Below are 24102 nucleotides of genomic sequence, written 5' to 3'. Positions count from 1 at the left end.
TCTTTTAACAGAAACTAAGGTGAGTAGATTTTTTTAAAAGAAAGTCTTGTTGAACAAAGGTCTAGTTACTGAATGGGCTACTTTTATTTTACATCATTACATTTGGTTAAAGACTATTCTGGAAGAAATTCCGATTTACTTATAAAATTGTAAAATAATAGTAACAGAAATATGCTGCACTTCAGATGTTCACAATTATTATTTTCGAATTTCTAAAAGGGTGAAAGATTACACCTCATATTAAAAATAACATGAGGCATGATCAAAAAAGTTTGTGGACTGAACTAATATTTGGGAAATAGTGAGGCTTACTGGCTGTTTAAATGGATCTCATTCAAATTACTCTCTTTGACACTGTATATACTAATTCCAATGCTTCTGCAACTTCTGGAAGCATTCCCAATAGGCTTCTTTTGAAATTGCTAATAGTTCCTGTGTCATGTTCTGAATAATTTCCTCAGTCATTACAAATCTGTAACCTTTCAAGGGGTTGTTAAGCTTGGGAAACAAAAAACCACAGGGAGCAAAATCAGGTGAATATGGTGGATGAGAGACCACAGTGATGGAGTGCTTCACAAGAAATTCTTGAATGGAAAGTGCCAAGTGTGCATGGGCATTGTCATGTACAAGCAGAAATTTCATGTACCCATTTTTTCTGTTTGTTTTCTCTGAACAGCATTGGACAACTGTTGTAGAACTGTTTTTTATGTCCAAAGGTGTAATGTGTGTGATCTTTACATTTTATTGAGATTGTCTTGCTTTTCGGGATCTTGGAAAAGACTTGCATTGGGGCTTTGTTTAAAAGTCATTGTCATACACACCCAATTTGTCACCAATAATAATGGAAGAAATGAAATGTGGATCAGCAACAGCATGTTGACAAAGGACCTAACATATGAGACTTGCCATTTTCTGTGATCATCAGTGAGGATGCAAGGCACAAACTTGGCTGAAAGGCATTGCATTTCCAAATTTTGTGGTAAAATTGATTGACATGCCTCATAATACCAATTTTACTAACAACTTCATGGATAGTTGAATGTTGATCATTCTTGATTAGACCACAACACATGATCAGAACATAAGTGATTGAATCATTGCAAGGATCATCTTCAATGGGCAAGTGTCCCCCTTTAAGCTTTATGAACCACTGAAAAGTCTTCAAACAGCACAACGCAGCTTCTCTAAAAACTGTTTTTAACTTCATGGATTTCTGTTACACTTTTCCCTAATTTGAAACAAAAGTTGATACAAATTTGCTACTCAGTAAAACTACTCATTTTAAAATGTAACAAAACACATAAAACACCTTCTATTCAATCTATACTAATTCAAACTGACTGCAGATAAACAGGTTTTTAGATCGAAAGGTGTAATAGGCAGGAAAGGTGTAAAAGGTGTAATACCATTTTATTGAGATTGTCTTGCTTTTCGGGATCTTGGAAAAGACTGTCTTGCATCAAGAGGACTGGGACTTTGTTTAAAGGTCCTTGCCAAACACATACGATTCGTCACCAATAATGATGGAAGAAATGAAGTGTGGATCAACAACAGCACATTGACAAAGGACCTAACATATGAGACTTGCCATTTTCTGTTACTATGTCTATATGAGTCCCCAAACATATTGTGAAAGTTGTGACAAGTAGCAACTTGCTAACACTGCAGTTTCATGATACAAAGTCAGTCCCCAAACATTTTGATCACACCTCATATCCTTTATGTAGACTGCTACATGAAATAATTATAATAGAAACATTACTCTTTGACTTTAAATTAAAAGATCATAAAAGGGCTTTGTACATAAGAAAAGTACAAATGCATTAATAACAGTATAATATATGTTATTTAAAGAATATACAGAAGGCTAAGCCAAAGCATTTATTAAAGAAAACAGTTTTTTGTAGTTTTGTTGGTTCCTCATATGCATGAACTTTGCAACATATCACTATAATATTATTGTGTACTACAAACAGTATTTTTCTGTTGAAAGGTATTATTTCTCTCTATTTGTAATAAGGTACTAGCATTCTTATAGCTGTTTTTGTGGTGTTGCTATATCATAAGGTGTCTGATTTACACCAAGTCAGTGCAAACTTGGTAAGGCAATACTAATATAAACTGTAAGTATGAGAGCTGCTAAGTGGCAGAAGAAGTATAAGCCTTAAAATAAAAGAACTTAGGAAAAGTATAAATGCATTAATAACACCAGAATATATGTCTTTTTGATCACTACCACATTAAAATTCGAGAGTCCAGCATCTGGGAGTCCAGAAAATCTAGCATCCAGTACCACATTTATTCTGGGGCCTTGGCATACTTATTTTTAAAGATCCTAAAAATAAGATCACAATGGTCCCAGTGCTACTACATACTGCCTCTTGATAAATCTAGCCTTGAATTAAAGAAATACAGCATTTTACAGTTTCTTATTCACAAATTCATAAAATGCTTATGTTTTTATAATGTCTGTCCATCTGCATAAAACATGATTCCTAGTAGATGTATTTTATATTTAGATTTTTAAGAAAGATTTCTTGAGCCATCCCAAATTTAATTAAATTATAATATTAAGAAACTATATGCACTACTTTACCAAAAGAATTCATTCACCCAGGGCAGTAATCAGTTTACACAAAGTGGAAACAGCTGTAATGCTGTGCTTGCAGAGATTTCACAAACAAACAGGAAAAGCTTACAGTGTTTCAATGAGGCTTAATCATTGAATGCCATATCAGTATTTTGCATCATTGCATGTGAAAGTGACATATTTGGATCTCACTAAGCTATTAATAGCTAATGTAATGAAAGGACAGGAGAATGAGGACAACATAGATGTGCATGCAAACAGTCAGGTAGGCCAAAAAAACTAACAGTCAGAAATCTTTTGTTGATCCCTGAAGAAAGTTGTGAAACAAGAGTGAGCAATGTCCTTAGAAAACATCATACTGGATCTCCAGATGTCCACAGGAGTGTCTATAAGTGTGTTCATGGTCCATAGGGAGCTGTGTGCCATGAGTTTTAATTGCAGAGATGCTGGCCACAATCCCATCACACCAATAACTGATGATGATTGCTACAGTACATAGCCCATCATTTTGCCATGAACATTGAAGTCATCCTACAGAGTAGTGTACCATGTTAGTCTCCAGGTCAGATAGCCAATTGTGAGTGTGGAGCATGCCTAGGGAATGTCACATACTACAGCTTATTATACCCGCAATGAAGTTCAGAGGCTGGATTTCAGTGTAGAGCTGCTTAACATGGTTTCGACTCAGACTATTTGCTGTTGTGCCTAAAACCATCAATGCTGAGTCATTCACTGTCATTTTGGACAATTCTATGGTGCCCACATTCTGGCAGTATTATGGAAATGGGCTCTCCATGTTCCAGCATGATAATGTTCTCTCCTTTACAGCAAACACGTTGAAAACTGGGTTTGTAAGAAACAAGGTTGAGCATGTCACCTGGCTAGCCCAGAGTATAAATTTGAATCTGCATAAGTCCTTTGGGATGAATTGGAACGTTGGATCATGTGCAGCCACATAGCCCTGTTCTTTAGCTAAACTGGGAACTGCACTAAAGGAAGAATGAACACAAATTCCTTCTGTAAAGAATGGTCAAGGAATGTTCCACAAAGGATTGCTTTTACTCCACTGTCAGTGGGATAAAAGTTGGGCCTACACCTATTAATTAGTTTATTAAAACCTTTTCCAGATAAGGTGGTGTTCAAATACTTTTGGTAGGGTAGTATATATAGTATTAGTATTAGTAGAGGCACATGAAACAAGCAAGTAAGCTTATACAGCATCAGCCAAAAAAAGTCTTCCCATTTCACTGATCCATTCATTACAAATGTTTGTCTAGTTCTGCCTTGAATTTATTTAAGCTGTCAACTTCCACAACTACAGATGGAAGTTTGTTCCAACAATCAACTACCCACTGGCTAAAGGCAAACTTCCGCACATCTATTCTACAACTGTCTTTCCTCATTTTGAATCTATGCCCCCTCAGATTTGTAATCTGAGCAAGAGGAAGAATCCCATCAGCATTGAGCCTGCTCGATCCATTCAAGGCCTTATACCCTTCAACTAGATCGCCTTGCAGGTGCCTAGTCTCCAGAAGTTGTAATTTGCAGAACTTAAGCCTTTCTTCATAAGAGCACCCATTTGTTCCCTTCACCAGTCTTGTTACCCTTCTCTATACTCGTTCTAGCAACTCTACATCCTTCCTAAAATGAGGCTTCCAGACCTACACAGTACTCAAGGTACCATTGCCTGACCATTGCCTTATACAAGGGGATAATCACCTTATCCCTGCTTGTGAGACTCCATGACCTACTCTGGCCGCCTGTCTGCACTGCTCAGAAAACTTCATATCTGACCGCACAATTACCCCCAGATCTCTTTCGTTCTCCACTATCCTAAGTGTAACACCACATAGTTGGTACATTTCTCTGGGATTACTGCTACCCATGTGCAGTACTTTGCATTTGTCAATGTTAAACTTCAGTTGCCACTTCTCAGCCCATCTACCCAACTTTTACAGATCTTGTTGCAGTAGCATACTGTCATTACTGTTATTAACAACCCTGCAAACCTTTGTATCATTTGCAAACTTTAACATTAAGCTTGATATACCATCATCAATATCATTGATAAATATACAAAAAAACAATGGACCTAACACAGAATCCTGAGGGACACCACTAATAAAATTAGTCCATGTAGTGCAGCACCCATTGATTACCACTCTCTGGCTTCTCCCACTCAACCATCCTTTTATTCATTGTAGCAACTTGCATTTAATGCCATACTGCTCCAATTTGTACAGTAGTCTTGTGCAACAGTATCAAAAGCTTTTCTGAAATCCAAGTATATGATATGAAAATTATTTTTTACATCCAGTTCCTTTGTGACCACATCATAGTATCCAATCAGATTGGTCAGACAAGACTTCCCCTTGACAGACCCTTGCTGTGTCTGAATTATTACTGCTGTCTTTTCTAGATGATCCTGCAATACTTCTTTAACCAATGACTATATTATTTTCCCTGGAACAGAAGTCAAAGTAACAGGTATGTAATTACTTATGTCACCCCTCGATCCCCCTTTGCAAATTGGAGATATACAATAGAGATGGAATATAAATGGAAGCATTTGGATGTTTGAGCATTACTTGACAAGTAAAGTCCTTCCAAGACCAAATTTTTACCATATATTCTGCTATTCCCTGATTTTTGGCCCAATCCTTATTCTGTAGTCCCCTTCCCAAGTTCCACCTACAGAAGCATTTGCTATTAATTTGAGCCAACAGCAACTCCAATCCTTTTTAGAGTTTTTGGATTTATTTAAAATGTTTTTAGGGACCTTACTACCAAATTTCATATATCAATAAGTTAGCTCATTTCTGCTTGTGCTCTTATATCAATGTCTCCATGAAGAAGTACTGCTAGATAAATCTCACCTCACAGCCCCATGCATAAACATCATGTGGTGAAATTTTGGTAAACACTTCTTTGAGAACAAAATAGAAGTTTTAATGCCCATAATACCTTTTTCTGATAATTAAATGTACACAAAATCTAATACACTCATATATTATTATTATTTTATTTTTTTTTTAACTTTGAATGTTGTTGTTCAAGATAGAGACCTTCTCACCTCAGAGCAATGAAAAATTTTACTGCAAATTTTTGCCACTCCAACTTTAAAGTGAACACAGTAATATACAGTTTTAGAATTAAAGCACATTCACATTGTCCTTCAAGAAACATTACATTTCTGTGGATAGCAGTGGTGACATAATTAGAGAACTAAAATTTTTAATACATTGAAAATTTCCATTTAGTGTAATGTTTTTAAGATTTTAGGCATGTTAGTATATATATGCATAATTCACCTATTCTCTTCACCATGTCTATCCACATGTAATAACTCGACTCCAAGTGTATGAATTTTCATGAAATTTTATATTTTGGCCTTTTAAAAAGATTTGTCAAGCCATCCCACATTTTATTAAAATTGCCAATAGAAATCAAACAATTATTATTATTTTTTCTCATCCTCTTGTAATAACTTGACTCCCAGTGGATGGATTTTCATAAAATTTTATATTTGGGCCTTTTAGAAAGATTTCTCAGGCCATCCCAAATTTAATTAAAATTGGACCAATATAAATTGGATGATTATTATTTAATCCATCTGCCTGTAATAACTCAACTCCCAGTGGATAGATTTTTGAATATTTCTTATTTTGCCCTTTTAAAACAATTTGCCAATCATTCCCAAATTTCATTAAAATTGGACTAATGGAAATCTGACAACTCATTTTTTTCATGCATATACCGTATATTGTAGCTCAAGTGCTAAATATTATGTTTGTTGCCCTGCACAGGTTGAAGGAATGAACAGGCAATGTGGTGGATGGACAGAAATGAAATGTTCCTGGTTCATGCATAAAATTAATTGCTTTTTGCTCTTTTTTTATTATAAATCATGAATTATTACCATTTGCTAACATGTCGGAAAATAAATCCACTGTTTACTTTAACTAACTTGTTTGTTATTTGTATTTACAGAAACTACAAAACTTCAAATGGAAATTTTCATTACCCAGGAGTGGTGGTAGTAGAAAAAGTACTCTACCACATTTGTTTTTTTATGGAACATTTTTTGTTTACCAAAATTTCTATTCTTGTCATTCCTAATACCTTTCCAAACACCTTCTGTGTATGATGACCATAACCACTTATATCTGGTGTTTGAATTGTTCTGTATAGAGATTTTTCTTTGTATATGTTTAATTAGTTTTGGAGTAGGTAAAATTCTCCCAAGCCACCACTGAAGTTGGTGTCAAATTCTGTAGTTTGTTAGGATTTTACTGCTTATTGGAAATTATGATCAGGGAATGATAAAATGGAAGTTTCTGTTTGGCCATGGGACATGATCAAGGATTATATTAAAGCAAAATTTACATTTTTTAAATTTTTTATTGAAGTTTAGAGCCATTTTGAAAGATTTACCTAAAAAAAATGAAAAAAAAAAAAAAAAAAGCTTTTTACCACTTACTTGTTAGTAAGTACTGTATAGCCATATACTTTTTAAATTACTTGGAAAAGCCTGAATTTACTTTTTATTTTAAATTCCATAAGACAGAGCAGTGCATACTTTTTCATGATCGTTATCATCTCTATCTAAATACCATACAAATCTGTATATGTTGCAAAAGTGGATGTTGTGAACTTTTGGTTTTCTGAAAGTCCACACATTCTTTGCATTTGCGTTCTTACCTTTGCATTATTCTTGTGTACTTTAGTGGCAGAAACTACAGTTTTCAGGACTGCAGTCCAGATCTTTAAATAAAATGTGGTAGTTTCAGGACTGCAGATAAAACCAATTTTATGTGGCTAGCTGTATCTATCTACTGTTATGTGATTTGGAATTAACCATCATTTTTCAGGGGTACAACATACTAATACACTCTGGAGAGTAATGTATATATTTTTTATTTGAAACAGACAGAGACTCTTTTTTTTTTTTTTTAAAGATGGAAGCTGTCAGTCTTTATTTTAACTATATAATTTGATTTTAATTATTGTACTCTACTCTTTGAAAATCTCAGTTCTCTTAAACAAAATTAAACAAACAGCACTCTAATTTCCTAGTTAACACATTACCTGTGATCACCATTACTGTTTTACTCTCTCACACATCCAATGTTTCAGTAGAGTATCATCACAAACAGACCCTGATGCATTTAATTATTAAACTCAAGCTAACCATAAACACAATTACTGTTTTGTTTACGCACATATTTCGGCCCTGGAAAGATTGTGCGTGGCTCAAGGGGTAGACTTTTTTCAGCCTGGTCTGTATTTGTTAACAAAAGGGACTGCTTCTACAGGGATGGGATACACTTAAATAGAAAGGGTACAAGAATATTTGCTGATGCTATCGAGGCAGTGTTAGGTGGGTCGGAAAACTGCTAACTTGGGGGGATACAAGGACTAATAGATTAACAGTAGCCACTGGCAGAGGTGAAAGTGATTCTTGCACTGCTTCTATTGGATAGAGCAGAAGCCTGGAAAACAAGGTGCAGGATATTTCAGACTGCTGGGAGTCATTGCGGTACAATGACTCCCAGCAGTCTCTGAAAGTCAATGCGGTACAAGTAAACACATGGGTTGTGTTAGGGTAGCTAAGAAAAAGAACAGGTGCATGTATATTTGCATGTATGCCAATGCTAGGAGTTTGGTAAATAAATTTGATGAATTTGATGTATTGCTCAAAGCATTAAAGGCGGATATTGTTGGGATATCAGAGACGATATAAGGAATGCAGAACTGGAATTTGGGGAGTACAACATCTACAGAAAGGATAGACAGGATAGGAAGGAAGGAGGGGTTATGCTATTAGTTAAGAAACACAAAATCCAAGGAAGTGAAGCCAGTCAACATCGCTGGACAGTGCAGTGTCGAGTCAGTTTGGTGTGACATAAGCACAGAGAGATCAAAATTGAGAGTAGGAGTATGCTATAGGCCTAATGACTCTGATGAGTATAATAAGAAACTGTACAGGGAAATAGAGTGGGCCAGTAAATCAGAGAGTTTTATAATGGGGGATTTTAATTTCCCAGATATTGACTGGAATTTGTGGGTTGGTCACTCACACACTAGCAAGGCTTTTGTGGATTTATTGGATGATTGTTTTCTACATCAGGATGTTCGGGAGGCAACTAGAGCGAGTAATACTCTTGATTTGATTATCAGTAGTGATTCTTTATGCATTAAGAATCTGCAGATAGAGGAACCACTAGGTGGCAGTGATCACAGTGTGCTGAAGTGGGATTTACTCAAAGAGGTAACTACCATCAGGGTTAAAGGGAAGGATTATTGCTTTCGTAAAGGCGACTATGATGGTCAGAGACAGTATTTAAATTCTATACAGTGGGACCAACTGATGATGTTACCAACAGCAAATTCAAAATGGGAAGCGTTCAAAGAACTTATCTTGGAAGCTACTAGGCTTTACTATGAACTAAGAAATATTGTTCAAGGTTTAGACCTAAATGGATGTCAGATGAACTAATGAGACATATAGCAGAGAAGAAAAATGCTTGGAATATGTATAAATTAACATGTGACACAGAAGCCTATGATAGATATAAGTTGATCTGTAACCAAGTTCAAAGGAGTTAGGCAGGCGAAGGAAGATTACGAGAAATCTTTGGCAAGGGATGCAAAGAAAAACAGCAAAGAGTTCTTTACTTATGTAAACTCTAGAAGGAAGGGGATGAATCAGATTGGTCCACTTTGATATCGATGGTTCAACTGTTGATGATCCTGCTCAGGTAGCTAACAAACTAAATGAATATTTTGCATCGACATTCACACATGAGGAGTTATTCAGCGAGGGGAATGCCAGAGGTGTATTCAACTCTGGCAGTAAGCTAGATAATCTTGTAATAATTGAGAGTAAAGTGGAGGAGAAATTGTTGAAGATAAACACAAGAAAGGCACCTGGGGTGGATGGGATCTATCCAGTTATATTAAAGGAGGCAGCAAAGAAAGTAAGCAAACCCTTAGCCATAATTATGAGAGCTTCCTTGGACCCAGGGGAGGGTACCCATAGACTGGAGATGTGCAAATGTGACACCAATTCACAAAGGAGGATCAAAGGCTGACACAAGTAATTATAGACCTGTGAGTTTAACTTCTGTTCCAGGAAAATTAATGGAGTCACTGGTTAAAGAAGCACTGCAGGATCATCTAGACAAGACTTCATTATAGCTCGGACACAGCATGGTTTTGTTAAGGGGAAGCCTTGCCTGACCAATTTGATTGGATACTATGATGCAGTCACCAAAAAACTGGATGCAGGGAATAAGTTTGATATTATATACTTGGATCTTAGAAACGCTTTTGATACTGTTGCACATGGAAGACTGCTGCACAAATTGGAGCAGTGTGGCATTGGAGGCAAATTGCTGCTATGGATAAAGGGGTGGTTGAGGGGGAGAAGACAGAGAGTGGTAATCAATAGACACTTCTCATCGTGGACTAATGTTATCAGTGGAGTCCCTCAGGGTTCATTGTTTGGTCCATTATTGTTTTCTGTATTTATAAATAATATTGATGGTGGTATATCAAGCTTAATGTCCAAGTTTGCAGACGATACAAAAGTTGGCAGGGTTGTTAATTAAACTACTGGCTCTATGCTGTTGCAACAGGATCTGGAAAGGTTGAGCAGATGGGCTGAGAGGTGGCAAATGAAGTTTAACATTGACAAATGTAAAGTACTACATATGGGAAACAGCAACCCCAGAGCAACGTATCAACTCTGTGGTACTACACTGACAGTGGTAGAGAATGAAAAGGACCTGAGGGTAATTGTGCAGGCAGATATGAAGTTTTCTGAGCAGTGCAGATGGTCTGCAAGAGTAGCTCATGGTGTCAATGATATACAGGAATTTTTCTAGCAGGGATAAGGAGGTGATTATCCACATGTATAAGACAATGGTCAGGTCACACCTCGAGTACTGTATACAGGTCTGGAGGCCTCATTTCAAGAAGGATGTAGAACTGCTGAAACGAATACAGAGAAGGGCAACAAGGTTAGTGAATGGAACAAAGGGTTGCTCTTACGAAGAAAGGCTTAAGTTTTGCAGATTACAGTGTCTGGAGACTAGGCACCGGCGAGGTGATCTGATAGTGGTGTATAAAGCCTTGAATGGTTTGAGCATGCTCAATGCTGATGGGATTCTGCCTGTTGCTCAGAATAATCACCTGAGAGGGCATAAATTCAAATTGAGGAAAGACAGATGTAGGATAGATGTCCGGAAATTTGCCTTTAGCCAGCAGGTAGTTGGTTGGTGTCACAGACTTCCATCCCTTGTTGTGGAAGTTAATAACCTAAATAAATTTAAGGCTCAGCTGGACAGGTATTTTGAACAAACGGAGGGGTAAAGTGGAAGGTTTTTTTTTTTTTTTTTCTGGCTGATGCTGCATAAGCTTGTTTCATTGCATCAAATGCCTCTACTAATGCTAATATCCAATGCTGCAATAGCATATCATCACAAGCGGACCCTGTGATGGTTTATGGACCCTCAAAGTCACCTCCCCCAATGCTCAGGGTACTTGTGCAGCTGCACTATAAGATGATGTGTCACTGCAACACTGCAGAGGCATATCATCCTATCGTGCAGGTAGAGGACTAGGTGAGTCACTGACCTCAATTCTATTTTTACGTCATATATAATAGGCACCTCCATAGCCAGGTGGGTAGGAGCAGCAATGTGTAGCACATGCTTCTTGATTAGACCGGGATTCGAGCCTGTGACCAAATATGAAGGATGCGAAAAGGTCAGGGAATGACCACCGCATATGCCCGGAGCAATATGGCCTTAGTTACTAATGCTTCTAAAAACCAAATAAAAACATCATAGATAATAGGGAAATAAAATATTTTTGAATTTCAATTTTTTTCCATTAAAATATGCTTTTTTTTCAAGAAAATAGAACTTTAAAATAAAAGGCCATAAAGGGCTTCATACTTAAGGAAAACATAAATGTTAATAATAGAACATTTATTTCTTTAGCTATGGGAGTATATATTTTTATATATTTCAAATTTTAATGTGTATTATGTACACACACACAGGGTATCCACAAAGCTCCTTTACAAAACTAAAACATTATTGTATGAATATGATATATGACATAAACCTGAAGCCATTTCAACATGATCTTAAGTTTTTATTCACCAACCAGAATATATGTATTCTGTAGATGGCAGCATAATCATAAAAATGTAATCAAGATGGAATTTACCAAAATTTCAGGCACAGTGCATACTTTGGTTGAATGAGCTTCAGTCTGTTACTGCTATACATAAATTTTGAATATGATTTCAAAAGAAGGCACTAAGTAGACCTACAATTCTGCAGTTTTACCAAAAATTCATAAAGGACGCCTGTCTGTGCAATAATCCTGGCTGAGATGGAAGCCAAAGGAGGGTCAAGGAAATTTTACATGAAACACAGGAAAATAGTTTGACTGTAGATGAGCCTGCTCAGATAGCTGCCAAACTGAATGAGTATTTTGCACCTACATTCACACATGGAATTCTATAGGGAAGTGGAGAACAGAAGCTTATTAAACTCTAACAGGGAGCTAAAGGATTTTGTAATAACTGAAAGCAACGTGGAGAAGAAATTGTTGAAGTTAAACATAAGAAAGGCACCTGGGGTAGTAGTAGTAGTGGCATGTGATGCAAGAAAGCAAGTGTATGAGCTTATGCAGCATCAACCAAAAAAAAAAAAAAAATCACACCATTCCCTCCAAATGCCTGTCCAGTTCCTCCTTAAATTTATTTAACCTATAAACTTCCACAACGACAGATGGAAGTTTGTTCCAGCAATTAACCACCCACTGGCTAAAGGCAAATTTCCTCACATCTATTCTACATCTGTCTTTTCTTAATTTGAATTTATGCCCCCTTAGGTTCGTAATCTGAACAAGTGGAAGGATCCCATCAGAATTCAGCATGCTCAATCCATTCAAGGCCTTATACACCTCAATCAGATCACCGCGCAGGTGCCTAGTCTCCAGCCACTGCAATTTGCAGAACTTAAGCCTCTCTTGGTAAGAGGATCCCTTCATTCCCCTCACCAATCTTGTTGCCCTTCTCTGTACATGCTCAAGCTAATCTACACCTTCCTAAAATGAGGCCTCCAGACCTGTACACAGTACTCAAGGCGTGGCCTGACCATTACCATATACAGAGGGACAATCACCTCCTTCTCCCTGCTAGAAAAATTCCTATATATGATTGACAAAACCCCATGACCTGCCCTGGCAGCCTGTCTGCATTGCTCAGAAAACTTCATATCTGACTGAACAATTACTCCCAGGTCTTTTTCATTTTCTACCACCTTAAGTGGAGTACCACACAGTTTGTTACTCTGGGGTTACTTCTACCCATATGCAGTACTTTGCATTTGTCAAGGTTAAACTTCAGTTGACACTTCTTAGCCCATCTGCCCAAATTATCTAGATCCTGTTGCATTGCTGCCATTACTGTCATTAACAACCCTGCCAATCTTTGTATCATCTGCAAACTTCAACACTAAGCCTGATATACCTTCATCAATATCATTGATAAATATACAAAACAACAGTGGACCCAACACCGAACCCTGTGGGACTCCACTAATAACATTAGTCCATGAAGAGCAGCACCCATTAATTACCACCCTCTGTCTTCTCCCACTCAACCATCCTTTTATCCATTGTAGCAACTTACCCTTAATACCATTCTGCTCCAATTTGTACAATAGTCTTCCATGCGCAACAGTGTCAAAAGCTTTCCTGAAATACAAATATATGATATCAAAATTATTTTTTGCATCCAGTTCCTTTGTAACCACATCATAATATCCTATGAAATTTGTCAGACAAGACTTTCCCTTAACAAACCCATGCTGTGTCTGAATTATTGCTGCAGTCTTGTCTAGATGATCCTGCAATGCATCATTAACCAGTGACTCCATTATTTTACCCGGAACAGAAGTTAAACTAACTGGTCTGTAATTACTAATGTCACCTTTCGATCCCCCTTTGTGAATTGGGGATACATTTGCACATCTCCAGTCCATGGGGACCTCCCCATGGACTGGAGATGTGCAAATGTTTGCTTAGTTGCTTTGCTGCCTCCTTTAATATAACTGGATAGATCCCATCCACTCCAGGTGCCTTTCTTATGTTTAACTTCAACAATTTCTCCTCCACTTTGCTCTCAGTTATTACAAAATCATTAAGCACCCTGCTACAATTTGATAACCTTCTGCCATTTTCAAATGTTAATAACTCCTCATGTGTGAAAGTAGATGCAAAATACTCATTCAGTTTGTTTACTATCTGAGCAGGATCATCAACAGTCGAACCATCGATATCAAGTGGACCAATCAGATTCATTCCCTTCCTTTTAGAGTTTATATAAGTAAAGAAATCCTTGCTGTTTTTCTTAGCGAGTGGGATCTATCCAGTTATATTAAAGGAGGCAGCAAAGGAAGTAAGCAAACCCTTAACCATAATTATGAGAGCATTGTTGGAGTTGGGGGAGGTCCCCATGGACTGCAGATATGCAAATGTATCTCTAATTCACAAAGGGGGTGGCTCAAAGTGTGATATTAGTAATTACAGACCTGTTAGTTTAACTTCTGTTCTGGAGAAAATAATGGAGTCACTTGTTAAAAAAGTAATACAGGACCATTTACACAGGACTGCAGTAATAATTCAGACACAGCATGGGTTTGTTAAGGGGAAATGTCTGACCAGATTGATTGGATACTATGATTTGGTTACAAAGGAACCAGATACAAAAAATAATTTTGATATTATATACTTGGATTTCAGGAAACCTTTTGACACTGTTGTACATGGAAGACTACTCTACAAATCCATTAGTAATGACCCTTGTGAACTTGTAGATGTGGGGTAACAAGCTAATTGGTCTATAATTTCCAATTTCTGGTTTATCTCCTTTGTAATGCAGCAAAACTATGATTGCATTGTTCCACTCCTTAGGCATCACACCTTTTCTAGTGCATTTTGTGAAGAGTTTTGCCAGTTTTTGTGCCATGTCTCTTCCTCCCAATTTTAACAACTCTACAGTAACTTCATATTCTCCTGGAGCTTTCTGATTAATTTTCTTCAACGCATATTCTACCTCATCAGGAAGGATATTGGGTATGTCGTTTGTGTTACTAATTTGAGATCCATTTTTCCCACTGCTGGCATCATTCCCTCGCTCCTTGTATAATTCTCTTTAGTAGTCTTCTGCTATTTGAATTATACCTTCTCTGCTATTTATAAGTTCACCATCACTATTCTTCAGTTTTGGTATCATTTATCTTTCTGTATTACTGCTCATGGCTGCTGATTTAAGTCCCTTGTTTTCCCTTAATACGTGTTCTACTTTTCTTGTGTTAAATCTTCTTATGTCCTCTTTGAGTCTTTTTCTAATGGCTTTGCATAACTCAGTATACTCAATTTTCTCCTTGTTAGTGTTTATCTTGCTCTTCATTTATCATCTTTGGTTTATCGTGACAAGTGTTTCTTGACTAATTTTTTCTTCTTTGGATTTCTTTTTCACTTTCACTTTGGATCACTTTCAGAAAGTTGTAATATTCCTTGTTGATATCTGAATTCCTGAGCCATCTGCAGAAGTTTAAACTTGTTCTTAAGTTCCAGTACATACTGCTTTTTCTCCTCTTCTATTATCTCAAAGACCTTTGTATTATTCACTCAAGTCAGTTTTTCCTTTCTTTTCTTACATCCTTATCAAGTGTGCATCTTACCATTCTGTGATCACTTCCAACATTTACCTTGTTCAGGATGGTAACGTCATTCACAATATATGTTCTTTTAGTGAGGATGAAGTTCATTTCATTAGTTGTTAATCCATTTGGGCACTTACATGTCCACTTTCTGTTCACCCTTTTCTTGAAAAAAGTGCTTGTTCATTACTGACAATCCTCGAGATTCTGCAAATTCCACAAGTCTTTCACCTATTTCATTTCTTTCACCAATTCCAAAATTTCATATAGTTCCCTTTTCTGCACTGTTTGGTCTCTTTCCAACCTTAGCATTGAAGTACCCCATAATGATAGTGTAGTGGTTTTTCCTGCTCATCTAGAAGACTCTCAATTTCGGTGTACATTTCTTCAACCTCTCCATCATCATGGCTCAATGTTGGTGCATAAATCATTATGACATTTAGCTTATACCTCTTAGAAATCCTGAGAAGTAGTCTTGACACCCTTGGTGATGTACTTTTGAAATCCAAAATGTTGTTTTTTATATCTTTATGGACCAGAAAGCCAACTCTACCTTCCCTCCTTTCATTGTTTCCATTGATGTACAGCAGATTTCCACTTGATAAACTTATAAGTGATTCATTTCTTCTTCTTGTTTCAGCCAAGCCGATGATATTCCAATTCACATTTTCTAATTCCTTTTACAGCTCTAATATCCTGTCTTCACTGATGAGCGATCTTACGTTGTAACAGATCAAGTTCAGTTTCCGTGCATGGCAGCCTGGTCATACCCAGAGATTCTTAGCACCCTCTACTTCCACTCTGATCCTCTGCTGCCGTTAAAGGGGGAGTGAAAACTGCAGGGGACTGAGGGCCATTTGTTTTGGGGTGCTGTCATGTGCTGGAGGGTTTGGTCTTTTCCTCTTCACGCTGACCAGGCGTCTTGAAGAGAATCACTCTACATGTTCGTTGCCACCTAAGTGACGTAACAGGGCTTACCATTGAGAAGGTGTGCATGAGCGGATTTTAGGGAGGCAGGCCAACCGGACTTCTCCTAAATCTTCTGAGATAGAAAGATATTGGATCCATCAGTGTTTTAGACTGAGTGTCTGATAACGCACAGAATGCCGGTTCCCCTCTAAGCCCCAGATTACAAACCTGAGGGGACATAAATTGAAATTGAGGAAAGATAGTTGTCAAATAGATGTGTGGAAATTTTCCTTTAGCCAGTGGGTAGTTGATTGCTGGAGCAAACTTCCATCCGTCTTTGTGGAAGTTGATAGCCTAAATAAACTCAAAGAAGAAGTGGACAAACATTTGGAGTGAATGGATGGGTGAAATGGGAAATTTTTTTTTTGGCTGATGCCTCTATGCCTCTACTAATGCTAATGCTAAATCCATATGATGTGCCAGTCGTGAGCTTAACAAATCAAATTCAACTGCGTGTAACATGTTACATTGCTATCTGAGGATTGTATTATAGGTGAGACATTTGCAGAGTTACTAAAGGGGCCTACATCAAACATCTCTAATTAAAACAAAGCTGTCTTTGTCACCTGCACATAATTTTAGGTTTGTACTATACCCCGCAATTCACACAATAACATTTTAGTTTTGTAAAAGTGATTTGTGGATACTCTGCATGCAGTAGCGGATTAAGGTCGGTTGAGGCCCCGGGCGCAGAAAAAAATATTGGGCCCCTTAAAAAAAAAGAGAGAGACAGGGAAAATAAAAATACATGTTAACCATTTTTTTAAATAAATAAAAAATGTTATGTACTATTAATGTTTTATTTCCAATAAAATTTGAATATAATATATGTATAATATAATTAATAATAGCATAATAATAATCACAAAGTTTTGAACTAATAGTTGAACATATTAGTTCAACTAATTTGTTGGGGTTTTGCGTGGGCCCTTCAGAAGTCGGGGCCCAGGGCGTGCGCCCGGTGCGCCCACCGTTAAATCTGCCTCTGCCTGCATGTATATGTACGTAGGGCTCGATAAATATGCTTGCCCACTCAACTGTGGTAAGTAGATATGACCATCTTGTGAGTAGTACAGATTATGAAAAAATTTTATTTTTAAACATTTTATTATTATGTTATTGTAACATTCACAGACGTTTTTGAGATCACATCAAAGAATGACAAGCAATGATAACTGCTGCTATACACAATAACAGATGTACCATCATGGTCTCCAGTGGGGTGCGATTGCCAGCATGTGAACTACCCTAGCTGTTGACATTACTGTTCTTGTTCTTATTAGGACTTTTTGCCATTAAAAAAAAAAAAAAACACCTTTTTGGGGGGAGCAAGTCCCTCTTTTGTGTGGCGAGTAGGGCTTTGCATAATTTGTCAAGTCCTATATATACACATCAAAATTTATATTGATTTAGCCTGTGTAAAGAAACTAAACAAAATTGGTCCCTTGTATGCACTAATTTCAACAAATCACTATAATATTACATTATACTATAGACAGCACTTTTTGCTGAAAAATATTATTTTCATTGGCATGGTTAACTTTTACACACAATATACCCTATATATATATATATTTTTTTTTTCCCTACAACTATAGCACTGATTATAAGTTCCTTTATCAGTTGTACGTTTGGAAATAAATTTACATAAAGTAAAACAGCATTCCCTGAACACCACTTTCTAGAAGGGTTTACAGCTGAGCACTACATTATCTCTACAATACAGGAAATTGTATTTTCACAATATTCAGTAGTTAATGATAAAATTAATTACATTTACAGATATGACTATGGCAAGAGCAGTTGCGCATGAAGGCAGATAAGGCTGTGAGGCATCAGTATATTGTGTCTCTATTAGTATGTATTCCTCAATCAGTTCATCTGTTTATTGGAGATAAAAACCATGCAAAACACTTGTCCAAAGCTGACCAACCATAAAAAATTTGACATGTATGGATTTGAATCCAAGCCTTTTCCATATAGAGTGTAAGAACAGTGATTGTAACCTCTGTACTAGTTGCGAGAGCTTGGAAAGAACATAAAATTTTCTTTATATATAGGGAATAAGCTGGCTCCTAACTGTAAATTAGATGACAAGCATCAGCTTGTTCCTCAGAATGTGTCATGGTATTTTCCAGCTGATATGATCGCAGATATAACCTTCATGTCCTAACAGTAATATCATGGAGTTTCATTTTTTGCCATAGCTTAAGATGGGCATGCAGTTCAAGTTGTTTAGCAGTTTTGAATTAGAAGTGGTATATCAGTACCCAACATTTCCTTTACATTAAGCCAATCGATAATCCAAAATTTGCATTGTACATAATTCAGGCTAATAATTTTGCAAAGATTTCGCATCTTCATTCTGAGTTGGACGACCAACTCAGAATGAAGATGCAAAAACATTACTCAAATTACAAAATTTTATGTTTATCACCATACACTCCTCCAAAAGCATTCTGATGGGCATCTATGAGAGCTTGAACAGTCGAGTGGATGCCCTCGAAGGAATTAAAATGGGAGGCCCATCAAGTTCTCAGCTGCCTAACTCAATGCCAGAGCACACTCTTATGCACCAGGCAACACAGCGGCAACCTTCAGGGCAGAATGCGCTGGTCCCACAGGAGCTAGATATTGTTGGTTGTTCAATTGTCAGGGAAATGGGAAATATATTGTGCAAAAAGGATAGGTGGAATAGGACTAGGGTATGTCTGCCAGGGGCAAAAGTTGATGACGTTGTAGAGCATGTATCATCTTTTAAGGGCACAAAAGGTGATATCGTTGTACATGTTGGCACTAATAACATTAAGTGTAGGAGATCTGTGGATTTACTAAGCAAGTACAGGTCAATTCTGAAAAAAAGTCGCAAGTTAGGGTTAAATTTGAAAGTGTCTGCAATCCTGCCCAGACACGATAGGAGGGAGTATATGATGAGAGCCTTGACAATCAATTCGGTCCTGGAGAGATTGTGCAGGGGTAGAATTTTTCTCAGCCTGGTCTGTGCTTGTTAACAGGAGAGATTGCTTCTACAGGGATGGGATACACTTAAATAGAAGGGGTGCAAGAATATTTACTGATGCTATCGAGGCAATGTTAGGTGAGTCAAAAAACTGCTAGCTTGTGGGGATTTGCATACTAATAGGTTAACAGTAGCTGCAGGCAGAGGTGGAAATGATTCTTGCACTGCTTCTATTGGAATGAGCAGCAGCCCGAAAAGCCAGTTGGGGATTTCAGAAACTGCTGGGGGTCATGAAACAAGTAAATATGTGGGCTGTGTTAGAGTAACTAAGAGTAAGAACAGGTGCATGTATATTGCATGTACACCAATGCTAGGAGTATAGTAAATACATTTGATGAATTTGAAGTGCTGGTTAAGACAGCCAAGGCAGATATTGTTGGGATATCAGAGACATGGTGCCACTCAGATATAAGGGATGCAGAATATCAATTTGGGGAGTACAATGTATACAGAAAGGATAGGAAGGGAGGAGGGGTTACGCTGTTAGTTAAGAAACAAAGTCTAAGGAAGTGCATCCAGTCAACATAGATGGACAATGCAATGTTGAGTTAGTTTGGTGTGACGTAAGCACTGGGAAAGCAAAAATGAGGGTAGGAGTTTGTTATTGTCTAATGACTCTGATGAGTACAATGAACAATTATACAGAGAAATAGAGTGGCCAGTAAATCAGTGTTTCTTATAATGGTGGATTTTAACTTCCCAGATATAGACTGGAACTTGTGAGTTGATCACTCACACACTAAGAAGGCTTTTGTGGATTAATTGGATGATTGTTTTCTACTGCAGCATATTAGAGAGGCAACAAGAGGGAGTAACACTCTTGATCTGATTATCAGCAGTGATTATTTATGCATTAAGAATTTACAGATAAAGGAACCATTAGGTGGCAGTGATCAGTGTACTGATGTGGGATTTACTTAAAGATGTGACTACCATCAGGGGTAAAGGGAAGGGTTTTTGCTTTCATAAAGGTGGCTACAGTGGTTTCAGATTTTTTAAGTTCTATACAATGGGACCAACTGATGATGGTACTAACAGCAAATTCTAAATGGGAAGCATTCAGGGAAGTAAACTTGGAAGCCACTAGAAATACTGCTCTAGATTCAGGCCCAGATGGATGTCAGATGAACTAATGAGACTCGTGGCAGAGATGAAAAATGCATGGAATGCACATAAATTGTCAGGCGACACAGAAGCCTATGGTAGATACAAGCTAGTCTGTAATCAAGTCACAAAGGAGGTTAGGCAAGTGAAGGCAGATTATGAAAAATCTTTAGCAAAGGATGCAAAGAAAAACAGCAAAGACTTCTTTACTTATATAAACTCTAAAAGGAAGGGGATGAATCAGATTGATCCACTTGATATCAATGGTTTGACTGTAGATGATCATTCTCAGATAGCTGCCAAACTAAATGAGTATTTTGCATCTACATTCACACATGAGGAGTTATTCAAGGAGGAGAGGGCCAGATGTTTATCAAACTCTAACAGGGAGTTAAATGATTTTGTAATACTGAGAGCAAAGTGGAGGAGAAATTGTTGAAGTTAAACATAAGAAAGGCACCCGGGGTGGTTGTGATCTATCCAGTGGTGTACCCAGGTTTTTACTTGAGGGGGAGTGAGGGTGACAAAATAAGTGCCATAAAGAGGTCAAGGGATTATTGCAGAGCCATTTAACATCAACAATGCTTTTTTAAGACCACATGCGTTTTCAAGAGTGCATCAATATAAGTTGTAATATATATAATGTTGCTTTATTCTACAACAAAAATACGCTTTAGTTAAGGCTAGCAAAATGCATGTTTATTTGAGAAATTTACCCGTTGTTAAATTCAACACCAAAAAAATAAATAAATAAAATAGCCTTGGCTCACAAAATGCATGTAAATATGTTATGCAGTTGAACAAATCAGCAGTTAAATTTCTCTAAGTCTTCAGTCTTAGAGGACTTTCTTGCATCTTGGTTTCGTTGTGAAATTATCTATCACATTGCTATAATCAACCTTGCTTGCTAATTCCTTTTCAGTGGAAAGGATCACTAGTCCTGAGAGTACTTGTGAAAAAGGCCCAGGTTCGAATCCCGTCAATAACGCAAGGAGCTCTAATGGGCTTTTTTCACTGCTGAATTAGTTGGTCTCAGACGTAGATAGCAAGGTTCCCCCCCCCCCAGAAACTGGAGTTTTTCGTCCAGCAAAACAAACAAATCGACCATAGAACAACATTCAATTAACAGACATAAGACACACAGCACGGTAGATGAATTTAATTATTTGGGTGGCCTTAAAATAATAGTTTTTTTTGTTTTTTTTTTAAATCCTGAGAGTGTCTTCTGTCACAGTAGAGCGTAAGTAATTCTTAATCAGTTTTAGATGGCTAAAAGATTTTTCTACAGAAGCAGCGCTTATGGGTATGGCATAAAATATTTGATATAGTGTGGTTACATTTGGATAACTTGAGAGCAAATCATTGGTAGTCATAAATTTCAACATTGTTGTGATGGTAAGTTCTCCAAAATTTGTTTCGCTACTCATAACTCTTTCATCAGGGCTCTAAAGGAAAAGTATTCCTGAATAATTTCACTTTGGTCATCAAGGACATTGGCATATTCCTTTGCTAGAAATTCTAACCTGCTTACATTACCCTCATCATCAAAATGCTTGAGATCCAGTACACTAAAGTTTGAAGCCACATCAAGGAAATTTTTGGGCCTCTCCTGTGCACTGCTGATTACTGTATTATAGTATTATAGGCTATATAGTATACTGAATACTGTATAGCCCTATCCAAAGACATCAAGTAAAATTCTACTATAAATCGTTTTCTACTATCAGATATTCTGTCATCTTCTGCAATTTCATAATGAATCGCTTTCTCTTTCATCCTCTTTGGAATTTGCATGTGGAAGCTATCTCACATATTGAAGTGTAAGTTCACTGGCTTCCTGCTCAATTTCCTTAAAATGACTTTTGTCATTATTTTGCATGGCTTTTAAATCATTGTCAAACACTTTAATTAGGTGAGAGGCTGTCAGGATGTCTATGTTTGCTTTCTGCAAATAGTTGGATAAAGTAAGTGCCTTGTTTATGAGTTCTTTCCATACCATAAGAAAAATCACAAATTCGTATGTTTTAACTGTTGTAAGAATTCTCTTTGCCTCAGCAAACTGCTGTGAGGTGCTGTTAATATCCCCATCTAATATTCGTTGCAGGGCAACAATAATAGCTGGTAAGCTTTGCACATCTTTCTCTACCACAGATTTCTTGGATGCCCATTTGGTATCAAATAGTTTCTTTAATGTTAATACAAAAGACTTTAACTGGCTACATTGCTCCTCCTGAAGCACAGATAGATGAAGCAAACTTCCAGAAAAATAACTGTACAAGCTTTCTAGAGTTCCAAAGTACAACCAACTGTGAACATTGTAATTTACTGAGTCACCTAATATGAAATTTAAATTATGAGCACAGCAATGCGTATAAAGTGCATGAGAGGCAATTTCTTTTACTCTTGTTTGAAGACCTGATATTTGACCAGCCATGGTGCTGGCTCCATCATATGCCTGGCCATAACACATTGTTATTGATAGCCCTAGCTCGTTTAAAGCAGCAAGAAGAACACTAAATGAATGTTCAGCGCTTGTCCCATGCAGTTTAAGAAATCGAACAAAGTGATCCACGATATCACCTGTTTCTGTCAAATATCGAAGTGATAAGGAAACTGATCAGTTCTGCTTACATCAATGGTTGAGTCAACTATAACAGAAAAGTATTTGGCAACTTGGACTTCATTCACTATCAGTTTTGTGAGCTGAGCTGGCAGAGCGAGTATCAAATCACTTTGAATATTTGGCCTCAAATATTTTGCATTTCGTTCACTTTGTAACACTTACTGACTAAGTGATGGGGCATGTTTAGTAGTAGCTTGATAAGCTCTAAGAAATTCCCCTCATTTGCACTTGGGCAACCTAAGCCTCTGTATTCATGATGACCTCAAACCTCTGTTTTGCCAAAAACAGAACTGCATCAATGATACTGTTAAAATCAGTCTGTTCTTTTCTATTTCTTTCTTCTCTGCTTGAAGATTGGCAAAGACAGTTTGATTACGGAATAAGCAAAATTTTGTTAGAAAGAAATCCTTTTCTGCTTTTCTGTGTGTATCATTTCTTTCATGTTTTTCAATTTTGTGTTCTCCCTTGGAAAAATTTTTACAACCAACTTTTGGGTTACCCCAAGGATCCAACCTGTTTGAGGAGTTTGTAAACAATCAGCAATAAAAGCAAAACATAGCATTGGCTCTTGATGAATAGATAAGCCACTGTCTGGCACTTTCATGACCACTTTTCTCATGTTTTTTTTTTTTTTTTTTTATACCACTGTGAAACGAAATGGCAACCAGCTGCATCCTTTGGAAAATTTTGAAAATTGTCATTGAGACCTGGCTGACAGGGATCTGCATTTAAAAGTGCTTGCACAAGAGATGGTGTGATTGGTTTATCACAAAACAAATGAGGGTCTGTTGGATAATCTACTTCAATATTAATAAGTTCAGAAAAGACTGAAGTTTTTGCTTGATGCTCTGCATGAGAAATATCAGTGTCGGCTATTGATAGCAGTGCATCTGTTCCATTTTTTTTTTCATCACTTCTTTCCAGAGTATAATCCTGAATGTCAACACAGTTACTGTCATTTTTTTCACTAGAATTTGTTGAAATACTTTAATCAATGTATATCTTTCTCCTCTTCATTCCTATTGATTTCTTCTTCCGTGACTGTAGT

At 37.1% G+C, this 24102-nt stretch overlaps 1 protein-coding gene across 1 annotated transcript; it reads right to left on the bottom strand.

Annotated features, from left to right (window-relative positions):
- Positions 1-22232: 22232 nt before the first annotated feature.
- Positions 22233-22901, bottom strand: LOC150086628 (uncharacterized). The gene has a single exon (XM_090372207.1). The coding sequence runs from the start codon at positions 22899-22901 to the stop codon at positions 22233-22235; it is 669 nt and encodes a 222-aa protein (XP_090228333.1).
- Between the last annotated feature and the right edge of the window lie 1201 nt (positions 22902-24102).

The sequence above is a fragment of the Mastigoproctus giganteus genome, chromosome 4 (assembly GCF_048544385.1).
Source record: "Mastigoproctus giganteus isolate SK-2022 chromosome 4, ASM4854438v1, whole genome shotgun sequence".
In the NCBI taxonomy this organism is placed as follows: Eukaryota; Metazoa; Arthropoda; class Arachnida; order Uropygi; family Thelyphonidae; genus Mastigoproctus; species Mastigoproctus giganteus.
The sequence above is the reverse complement of the archived record's forward strand: the minus strand, read 5'-3'. Positions and strand labels throughout refer to the sequence as shown.

Coding starts and splice junctions, on each gene's coding strand:
- LOC150086628 (XM_090372207.1), bottom strand. CDS start 22,901: ATGTGTTATGGCCAGGCATATGATGGAGCCAGCACCATGGCTGGTCAA.